The following is a 12,004-nucleotide window of genomic DNA, read 5'->3' on the forward strand; positions in this document are numbered from 1 at the left end:
TACTAAATGTAATCACTTCAAGGTAGACTGTGATAAAGATATACACCATAGACTTCAAAGAGACCACTAAAAATAATAAAACAATGTGCTGTAGCTAATAAACTGAAAGTAAGATAAAATGGAATCTAGAAAATTTAAAATAATAGAAAAGCAGGCAGAAATGAGGAACACAAACAGTTGAAACAAATATAAGGAAAATAGCAGGATGATGGATTTAAAACTAGCCATGTCAATAATCACATTAAATTTAAATGTTCTACATACTCCATTTAAAATTCAGAGATTGGAAGACTGGATAAAAAAAAGTAAGACCCTGCCAAAGGATTATATGCTGCCTACAGGAAATACATTTCAAATATAAGACACACATAGGTTAAAAATAAAGGATGATTAAAGATATACTATGCAATTACTAATCCTAAGAAAGCTGGGGTGACTTTATTAATATCAGAAAATATAGATTTTAAAGTAAAAGTGTTTCCCGGGGTAAAGATGGTCACATTGCAAAACAGGTCAATTCATCAAAAGGGTTTGGTACATAAATTCTTAACATTTATGTACCAAACCACAGAGTCTGTGCAGCTATACAAGTCAAAAACTGATAGAAATGAAAGGAGAAATACAAAAATCCGAGATTGTAGGCAAAAATTTCAATACCCCTTTCTCAATAATTAATAGAACAAATTGACAGAAAATCATAAGTATAGAGGTTAAAACAGCACTGTCAACCAACTTGACTTAATTGACGTTTATAGAGCACTCAACAGCAGCAGAATACACATATTTTTCTAGTCTACACAAAGCATCTATCAAAATGAATCAAATTCTGGACCATAAAACAAGCCTCAATAAATTTAAAAGAATTCAAGTCACGTAAAGTGTGTTATCTGATCATAATCATTAAATAAAATTGGAAATCAATAACAGAGTAATCTCTGGAATATCCCTAAATATTTGGAAACTAAATAACACACATCTAAATAACCTAAGGGTCAAATAGGAAATGAAAGGGAAATTAGAAAGTATTCTGAACTGAATGAAAATGAAAACACAACATATCAAAACTATGGGCTGCTGATATAGCAGTCCTTAGTAAGATATTAAAAGCACTAAATTGTCTATATTAGAAAAGAAAAAAATTCAGAGAAAAACCTTTCCCCTTAAGAAACTAGAAAAAAGAAAAGAAATGACCCAAGCCAGGCTAATCAAAATTATTTTCGAGTTTCTAACTAGAGCTCATAGGGGCATCCCTTTTCCCTCATTGTTCATGTGACTGAAAGCATGCAAGACCAAAACTTACAAAACCAAGATTGTGTTTTAAGCCTTTAAGAGCTAGAAAATTTCTCTGGCTTAAAGTATGAACATGTTTGTTTGTTGTTAGAAACAGTAACTGTACCTCATTATTTGTTTTCCTTCTACATTATTAATAGAAATTTCAATATTATTTGGCCATGCAATCATAGAGAATAAACTACATTTCTCAGCCTCCCTGGCAGTTATGTATAGAAATGTAATTTAAGTTCTGGTCAGTGGTATTGTTTCTGTTAACTTTCGCCTCTAAAATGGTGGCTTAAAACAACGAAAACCATTTACTTGGTTTAGAATTTTACGGTTTGGCTCAGCGGTGGTCTGGGCTGGCTTGGCTGATCGTGCCTGAGCTCTTTCATTTATGCGGTTAGCTAGCTTGTCAGCTGGCAGTTAGATGATCCAGGAAGGCCTCACTCACGTGTCTAGTGGTTGTCAAGCAGAAGGTTAACTGGGGTGATAGGAGAGGCTATTAGCTGGGGCTCCTAATTCTCTTCCACATGTCCTCAAATCCTCCAACAGGATAGCTTGAACCTGTTTACAAGGTGGTCTCAGGGTTCCAAGCCCAGCTAGAGAGAATCAACTCCAAGTCTGCAAATATTTCAAACTTCTGCTTGCATCATATTTGCTGACTTACTATTGGCCAGATAAAATCAAATAAGTCAACCGAGGGTTAGTGTTAGAGGTATTCTATCAAATAGCATGGAAACAGAAAAGTGTTGTATCTGACTTTTGGGAAGTGTACTTTTAAAGGGAGGGAGTCATACTCTTCTCTCTACTTCTTGGTGGACAAGAATTGGTCTTAGAGTGTGAATAGATTTATATTCCCTCACATAAAAGGGAGAGAATCTACAGTGAGTTGTACAGAAGTGAACATGTATTTTCAGGTGAATTTTGAGAAACTGATTACAATGAACTCATTTATAAACTATAAAGCCTTTTATCATTTACTTTTAAACCACATTTTAAGCTATTGCTAATATAGAGAAATTATAGGCTATATGCGTTATGCAAACCTTTAGGTTAATGAAGTAAGAGTAAAGTTGTGTTATCTTATTTGCAGCTGAGTTTCCCATATGGAGATATTTCATTTTATTGAAAAAAATACCCCATAAGACCAAAGTGTTACACAAATCAAGGCAATAATGAACACTTTTTAGATGATCTATGTAAAAGATGACTAAGAGTTAGGTGTAAAGAGGAAAAGTAGACACACATTAGGGAGGAGTGAGGAGTAGGGAGAGACAAGACAGTTAAATGGTGACTAACTGGGGTGCAGAAGCCTTTGGCGATGTCTAGTTGTAGGGAAACTAAATAGATATTATAAATTGCAAAGTAAAGTTCTCACTCTTCTTTCACCCCAAATCTTTAGTAAAATGTATTACTTTTTTAAAAATGAGAGCTCCTCTTCTGAAATTTCAAGTTTCATGTCTAGAATGATACAGGGCAGCGCTCTCAGGTGGCAGGAAGATTCCCGAATGGAAGAAGCAGAAATTTAGGGTCAGGGTGGCCATGAGAATATCAGTACACATAGAAGTTTTAAAAACTGAAGGAGAACTTTTGTCCTTCAACAGGAGTGGAATGAGGGTTCCAGGCAATCTTATCTAGATTTCAAGAGGAAGGGAAGCTCCAGGTGATACATGCCTTACATTTGCATAAGAATATAACAAAATAAATAGAAGATAAAGTTTTAGCACAGAATACACCTTTATTTCTCGTTAGCCTTTTCACTCTTTCTTGCTCTAGATTTTTGAAAGAGTGCTCTTTACATGTGGGGCGTATGCAAGGTTATTCTTTGAGAGAAATATAAAGTATGTCCAATTCCTGAAGGTGCTTGCCATGTGGAGAACAAGACTAATATATGTGAAACAAGAGCAAAAAAAAATAGGGGATTCATTAAATGGTAATGGACTTGAAGTGTTATAAGTATGTAATCAGAGGTCTATTCGATGTTCATGGCTTTAAGTAACTCATACCCGTCAATAAATGCCATTTATTTTTGCAGACCAAATCAAATACCTGTTTTGAGTCATAATCTGGTTTCCACGGGGCGGGGTAAGAGTGTGGGTGTGAAACAAAGCCAGACACTATGGGGCAAGTCTCAGTCCTTGCATATCTTTCTGACCTATATGTGACTTTGATATTGACGTGCATTATTGTCTACAACTCCATCGTGCATGTATAAACCTTTATTTTTCAGAGTACTAGACATTTTGTATCAATTATCTTACCCTTAAATAATGATTCCAGTGAGTTCCTATTTTCTAGATGAGGAAAAATGAGTCAGTGATAGATTTTTAACCACTATTTAATTAAAAAACCCTTCTCTACCTCTTTGTTACTGAATCCCAACCTCATGTGATATTTTTGGATATCCCTGAGATTAAAGGTAAATCAGACCATGTCTTTCCACAGGTAGGTAACTTCCCTTTGTGATAACCTTGCCTCCAAATGTGGCATGCTGGATTCAGTCTGAGTGGAAGGAAATCATGGGGAGAGAGGCCAGTGACTTTATGAGAGATCTGATGTCTGTATTCACATCTCTTGTGAAAGTCCGAAGTTATTATTGAATTTCTCAGATTTATTTCACGTGTTATATGTATATATTCCCTAGTGAAAGGTTTTAGCTCTTTCTTTAACCAACATAGCATTATCTATGCATAGAGTAGATACGCATTATATAGTCTATGTATTTTCATTCTCAAACAGCAGCTTGAAGAGGAAAAATTCTCCTTTGTTCAGCTGTTATTTTAGTTCACAGTGCTCTAAAACAAGTAACTTTTTTGCATTTTTTACCACAATGTAAGTCAGTTAAATATACTGGACGTGATTAATTCATAATATAAATGAACCATAAATATGCTGAAATATTCCTAAGAGTAGAGTTGTGTAAAAAAATGTTATTAGGGTCATTATCAGGAGGCATAAATGGATACTATTAAGAACTTTGTTTTAAACATTGTTAAAACCTTGGTGGGATGATATTATTATAGAAAGAGTCTTCCTCAGTTGAAGCACCGGGCATGCGCAGAACAAGTTTGGATCGAGGAGTAAATGAGAGGAATGAAACAGAGAGGTGGAGATTGAAGACTAAATTAACGGCTGGTCCTTTTCTATTTTCAGTCTCCCCATGACTATATTTTGATTTCTTTATATGGTGCTTAAGGCTTAATTCCACTTCCCTTTTAGTCACACACTACTGACTTCTATGGGGTTTATTTCCATTCAGTTCTATATATTCACCCGGCTGAAGCTCTCCCATGTTTCTGTGTCAGGAGGGGAAATACCTTATTACCTTCTTGTCTGTTTCACATTTAAACTTTTTTTTCCCTCCCTGCCCTCTCTGTCTTGTACCTAATGAGCAAATTATCTAAAAATAGATACGTTCATCATCCTACAAAATGTTGTATCTTCTCTAGATCGGAGGCCAGTGTAATTGTAAGAGACATGTGTCTGGCAGACAGTGCAATCAGTGCCAGAACGGATTCTACAACCTACAAGAGCGGGATCTTGATGGCTGCATTCTGTGCAACTGTAATGCCTCTGGGACAGTGGATGGAGATATTACCTGTCACCCAAATTCAGGCCAGTGCAAGTGCAAAGCAAACGTTATTGGTATGTGTAATGCAAAAGTTTGCAGTCACATCTCTATTACCATCTGGAATAAAATCCTCTGTTTGATTTCTTCACTGAAGAGTAAAGCAAATTTCCTTGCTCAAGGCAGGCTGGGAAAAAAAAAAAAAATTTTGGATGAAATTAACTGTCTAAAAAATGACTAAATTAATAATTCTCTCAAACTACAGCTTGAAGCTTAGTTTAATCAACCCTTTAGAAGTTTCTTTATTCCGTAGATGCATTAGTTCACATGGTCCCATACTAATAAGTCATAGAAAAATATAATTTGCTTACTGCATAGATGTTTCTTTTAGAAAATTAGCACTTTTTCAAAATGGTTTACACTTAATGAGTTCTAAGCAAATCATTTCCATGCTAGTTTTCTTAATAGACCAAAATAAATGGATTTTTTTTTCAAAATATTCTGTGCTGCAGGGTCCTTTGTGATAAATCTTTCCATTTTTTTCTATTATATTTCTTTGAACTGTTCCTATGAAATGCAAAATAAGTCAACATAATTCCACAGATCATGTATATTGCTAGGGTTAGTTATAAAGGGCCACATAATTTTAATTTTGTAATTCAGCACCAAGCTGATTATAATAAACAGCTACCTTTGGTGTTATTTATCATTTTTTTATACAAGACGTGCTTTTTTTGTTTGTTACTCCCACAGGTATTTTTCAGAAATTAGATTTGATTATAGTAATTTATTACATCCAACATTTTTGAGGGGAACCACAGCCATATAAGGACAAAATTTATCAAGTGCCTGAAATGCACTATGTACATAATGCACTTTGAAATTTTGATATATGAGAATATTATGAGAGGAAAGTTTCCAGATAACGTGAGTCTTGGATTGTAACTGAACACGTCTTGGTTCATATAGGAAGTTTAAAAAAGACCTTTACCTTTCTACTGTCATTCAAGACACCAAGTCTTCCATGGTTTTTCTAACACTGACCTGAACCTTATAATAATAAAAACATGCCTGGCAGACACACACACACACACACACACACACACACACACACACACACACACACACACACACACACACACACACACACACACACACACACACACACACACACACACACACACACACACACGAACATATCATTTGGAGTAACATTTTCATTTCTGTGATATAACACTAAAGCTAATTCTTTATCTTTTATATATGTTGGTATGCATACATCATTGTGTACAATTCAGCTAGACAAGCATTTCATTTAATTTAATAAAAAAGAATATGGGCTTTCACATATTCATGGTATTACACAAGATTTATAGTATTACACAATTTATGGTATTACACAAGATTTCTCTGGTTTAAAGAAGATTAAATCAAAATCTTTACCAAAACTTGCCCTTATGCATTTTAAGCATACAAAAGCTAACTTTTCAGGGACAAAAAGAAAGGAATAACTAACTTATAAATAGAAGCACACTTTTGTATAAGTTTATCTGTGATATTGAATGAAGTCCTCCAAGTTCAATCCATACAGCATGCTTTGTTCTTTGATATAAAATACACTTTAAATTCAAGCTGTGAAAACAAAATTTAAAGAAAGGGCTTTAGGGACAATCAAATGGTTACAGCTCTGTGTCAATAAAATCTTTCCTGTGGTAGTTAGATTCCAGAGCTTAAGGAAGGATCAAAGAATCAAACTTTACTATTTACTTAGAATTTGTTATGGCCTCCCTGCCATTTACCTGTGTTACTGGTTGATCCAGGTAGTTTTCTGCAGGAAAATATAAATACATACTTTTTGAAGATGAAATCATCAGTTTGATATTACTATCTCTAGGGTTATTTCTGCACATACAGTATTTTTTAATAGAAATGTAAACTTGATATGTATATATATTTCTTTTCCTAATGGAACTAGCAAGTAACCTTATTCAATTTTACCTTGTTCATATGATTAAAAAAACAACAGAAAATACAAGTGTATGTTGTATGTGCTTCAGAAAGCAAACTGTTAGATTTAACAAAACCGTTAAAGCTTACTAATGATTCTATCACCAGTAAAATACATTAGCACCAATAATTTTATTAAAGTAGGTCATTCATCTAGAATAAAAAGGGAGAAGAATGTGAATTAAATGCCAAGTGTGCTAACTCGCCTGTACTTTTTAACACCGAATGTGATGCCCTGTAGGCCTTCCTGAGTATCGTTAGGAATAGATTACCTGTCAGGAATATGTATGGCATATTCAAATAAGCACTGTGCATATTTTTAAAACTGATATGATGTGAATCCATGTAGACCAATTTTAATAGTTCAAAATGAGTCATAATTCTTGTTAACAATACAGTTATTTTTAAAATTTGCAGCAATAGTGGTCCTTTTTTATTTTCCTTATTGAAATTAAATGATATGCCTTAGGTGAGTCATTCATCACTGTTAAAGAACTTGCCTTCCATTGGAGTTCTTGAATTTTTATCCATATATATACACATATATATTATGCGTTTCCTTCCAGTTTAGGAAATGCTTTTCTGCATATGGTTTCCTGAGTGTGTTTTTGACTGTTATTTCACGACTAATTTTTTTAATGCTATTATATCTTGAAATAAATGTTTCAATAGATTCAACCTCACATAGTCACTTATTTAAATTCATGGATATGTGAAGACTAGCTAAAGAAAGTATTTTGCCTCTCAACATTTACTATTCAATTTTTTTTATTCCTTTCCCTGGTAACACGCTTTTTTGAAACAAAACAAAATTGTCAGATTTAAGTGTAGGTGATAAAACATTTTTCTCTGTATGTAAAATGTACATATGTTTGTACTCCTTTAAGTAGAAGTAATGTAAACAGCAGAATTTACTTAGTGTTTAAAGAGGTATGTTCTGAATCACACAATATGACAAGCAATGTGATTGCTTTATGAGCCAAGGAGAGCATAATTTATATTAATTGAAAATGATAAAATATAGGAGTGTATAAAAGCATTGAGATACAGTTGCTCTGGATAACTTTTATTTATATTAATTATTTAATTGTGTGAGATTCAGAAGTAAGTATGCGTACTGTTATCATAAAAATAGTTATAGCTTATCATTTATTAAACATTTTGGGAGGATGCTGATTTCTAGGAAAATAACTTATGTGGTAATATGCAATTCTTCTGTATGGCTTTGAAAATGTATTTCACTCTCAACTTTTAAATGAACATACTTCGTTACTATGAAATAACTAAGAATAATGGTTTTAATATAGTTAAATAATTTTAAAATAATAGTTCTGATATTTGTTAAAGAGGAAAAGAGTTCCAGTGTGTGCAACAGAAGCAATATATCCATTAAGCATTTCTCTTTGCATTAAGTAATGAATAAAATTTTATAGAGCACATTGCAAAAATAAAGTGGTATGTGAGTGCAAGTTAAGTATTGCCATCGTATTTTGAGTATATGATCAGCCCTCTTTGGCATTACTTGTGAAAAAATTCACTCAACATTTTATTGTGCCTGTATTAAATGTGGACAGTAGCATTGTTTGTGCTACAGCTATCTTGAAAGCTTGAATGCAGTTGTTTTCACATCTTTACCTTTTTAAACACATTTTTCTCTTTAGGGCTTAGATGTGATCATTGCGATTTTGGATTTAAATTTCTCCGAAGTGTTAATGACGATGGCTGTGAGCCCTGCCAGTGTAACCTCCACGGCTCAGTGAACAAACTCTGCAATCCTCTTTCTGGGCAGTGTGAGTGCAAACAAGAAGTCAAAGGACTTCAGTGTGATACCTGCAGAGAACATTTTTATGGACTGGACACCACCGGTTGTAAGGCCTGTGACTGCGACGTAGCTGGGTCCCGGTCTGGGACCGTCTGTGATGCTCGGACAGGACAGTGCATCTGTAATCCCAATGTTGGAGGGAGACGGTGCAGTGAATGTTTGGAGGGATACTTCTACCTACAGCAAAACAATTCTTTCCTCTGTCTGCCTTGTAACTGTGATAAGGCTGGGACAGTAAATGGCTCTCTGCTGTGTGACAAATCAACAGGACGGTGTCTTTGCAAATTAGGAATAACAGGTCTTCGCTGTAATCAGTGTGAGCCTCACAGGTACCATCTGACCGTTGGCAATTTTCAAGGCTGCCAGATGTGTGAGTGTGACCCCTTGGGGACATTACCTGGGACCATTTGTGACCCAGTCAGTGGCCAGTGCCTATGTTTGCCGCATCGTCAAGGAAGAAGGTGTAATCAGTGTCAACCAGGTAAGAGAGCAATGTGTTACATTTTCAGTACACGAAGGTTTTCTTTTTATCCCATATCAGGTGATTCCTCTTTGCTTCTCGGTCAGGACTTCTAAAAAATTAATCTCCAACACCTTTGTTGCATTTATATCATTATCTAATAGAGATATAACTATTTAGTTTATTTAAGATTATGTGGCATATTTGTGTTGCTGTATTTGGGAGTGACCCTTTAGATGAATGCCAGCCAATCAGACATTCGTAACTGAGACTTACTTTCATTTAATTTCTCAACTTGAAGTAAATCCCCTTTTAACAGCTGAAAAAAAACAAGAAAAGCAAGAATACATTTCATATTCTAGAGAAAGAGAAACTTGAGTTGATCATCCACACAATGCCAAATATTCAGATGATGAACTGATTTTCTGAATAAAAGCTGACCAAGTGCTTTTACTAAATGAGTTATATGTTCTGGCATCAAATAGAAACATCTAAAATAATTTTTAATGCCATTAAATTAATAAAATAGGCCACTGTTCAGTCCTACTGTACCCATCTTTCCAGGTTTCCCAGTTGGAAGAAAGATGGACCCTATCCATAACTTTCTCCTTGACTTTATATGATTTAACTAAAGCAATATACTTCCTTTATAATACATTCATCACGAGGTTATGATAAATATAAATATCGGTTGTTTAACAGCTGTACTAATTGTTGTCCTGTCTAGCAAAATCAGCTCTGAGTTATCTGAACCTGTGAAAATGAGGGTGATGCAAATTCAGAAGGGTGATTTGCCTGCCAGGGAAGGGTAGGACTAAAGTCTTGTTTTGCATAACAAGGAACTCGGCTTAGGAGAATTGAACCAAACCTCTCCCTTGGCATTGGTCAGTGTGACAAGTAAATCCAAAGAGACAGACAACAAATGATGAATAGTTAATTCTCTTTGAGATAAAATATCAGAAAAAAATGTGAACTAGCTTCACCATAAATGGAGGCTATATTATCAGTGACTGTCCCATAAAACCTTATATGGAGCAACTCAGGACTCAGGAACTGGAAAACTCTCATTGATATGTATTCATTCATTCATTCCCACCCTCCGTCTCTTTCTGCAGCAGGGCACTCTGCTTCTCTCTTCCTCTCTGCGTGGTTATGTAGCCACCCCTGTCTCCTGAGTTTGCTTATGGTTCTAGTTGCAGCTATACAGAGAGACATTAGCTGCTTCTCGGTTACAGTTCCAAGAGTGAGATTCTAATTGACTCAGTTTTGTCAGGGTGGCCATGTCTGAGCCAATTCACTGTGGCAAGTGGTGTCAGGATCACATACAATAAGCATGGCTTCTAGGGACCACTCCTTCAGGTAGGAGCAAGGTGGTAAGTATCCCAGAAAACAGGAAGATTATTGAGAGTTGACCAGATGGCCCACCTGACAGCTGCAGCGTACTATGTTCTTTCAGCTTCAGATTTATCCTTCTAAATTTGCAATCAATTATCATTTTTTATATCCTAAGATGATTTTTTTTCACTATTTATTAATATCTCTAATTTTGGAAAGAAAGTAGTCAGTTTCCTGCACAAATAACCATGATGTATATAACCTTCTTTGTAAATAAACCAGCAAAAGTTAACAGAGCAAATGTTATATGCTTTTGAGTCGTTATCCATGGTTCAAATTTATTGAGTGTTTCATTCTGACCTAGAATATAGCTATGCCACAGAACTAGAGACCAGTGGGCTCAAATCAGAACAGGAGGATCAGGGGTAGAAAAAAGAGACTGATATATTGCTTGGATAGAGTTCTATTGGAGAGTTTTGATTCCTAGAAATATCTAAGAGATTCCTAGAAAACTAAGCAGAGGCAAATTTTTCAAGAAAGGAAATATAATCAAGCATATTATAGGGTATAACTGTGAAATAGATTTATGTAGTCATAATAAGATAATCTCTGAAAAGTGATTTAACCAACTAAAGAGATTATTGAGGAGGAGGTATAAAGAGCTCAATATTCATTTTCTATAGTAGAAATACAGTAGTCTAAATTTTAAAAGTTGAGATGTAAAAATACATGTATGTTATTCAGAAATAGAGAAATGAAAGCCAGAAGAAACATCTGTAGGAGTTGAAGGTGATTGCTCTAGGCAGGGAAATTCCTGGGAGAAGGATGGAACAGCAGGCTGCCATTTTACATTCTGAGTCTTTAAGTTCTATTTGATTTAAAAAACTATCTGCACGTAAATTTTGATAGAAATAAAAATTTTAAAATTACTGGAAAAATCATACTCAATTCTCATGGTCTCCTGACCCCTTTCTCTTGGGGATTTATCTGGTATAGTGTTGTTTTTTTAGGAGAATAATTTCTTAGTAGCTGTTTGCCTAAGTACAGATGACACAAAACTCCTCTCCAAAGGTGTATGGCAAACTGTCCTCTCTTTTAAGGAGGCTATGGAATGGGGATCATCACTATTAATGAAAATAATTATCATATTTAAAGTTACCTTGTATTTTATTTACTAGTGCAGTTGTCTTAGATCCTTTGAGTTTTGATATCTTGACAGTAAAGGTATTATGCAACTTACATAGCCACAATATTGATATAATTCCTTGTATATTGCATGCAGTCAGTTTAGTGGTTTGTTTAACTGAAATGAGAAATAATCAGGAGTTTTAACAGGGACATCTGTATTAGGTAGGGTTCTCCAGAGAAAAAGAACCAATAGGAGATGTCTGTGTGTATATACATACATACATACATACATATATATATGTATTTTTTTTCCACTGAATATATTCGTCCATGAGAGGATCTGAACTCCTGATCCTCCTGTTCTGATTTAAGCCTGTTGATCTGTAGTTCTGTCGCATGCTGTATCCTA

At 34.7% G+C, this 12,004-nt stretch overlaps 1 protein-coding gene across 2 annotated transcripts in view; it reads left to right on the forward strand.

Moving 5' to 3' along the window:
- Positions 1-12,004, forward strand: part of USH2A (usherin) — an 816,496-nt gene that overhangs the window by 151,789 nt on the left and 652,703 nt on the right. For both annotated transcript variants that reach the window (XM_036853226.1, XM_036853215.1), the window contains exons 11-12: positions 4,725-4,920; positions 8,512-9,153. In XM_036853226.1, coding sequence (XP_036709121.1) covers positions 4,725-4,920; positions 8,512-9,153 — 838 coding nt within the window. The remainder of the gene's footprint in view (positions 1-4,724; positions 4,921-8,511; positions 9,154-12,004) is intronic.

This window comes from Balaenoptera musculus, chromosome 1 (genome assembly GCF_009873245.2).
Source record: "Balaenoptera musculus isolate JJ_BM4_2016_0621 chromosome 1, mBalMus1.pri.v3, whole genome shotgun sequence".
NCBI classification, from domain to species: Eukaryota; Metazoa; Chordata; class Mammalia; order Artiodactyla; family Balaenopteridae; genus Balaenoptera; species Balaenoptera musculus.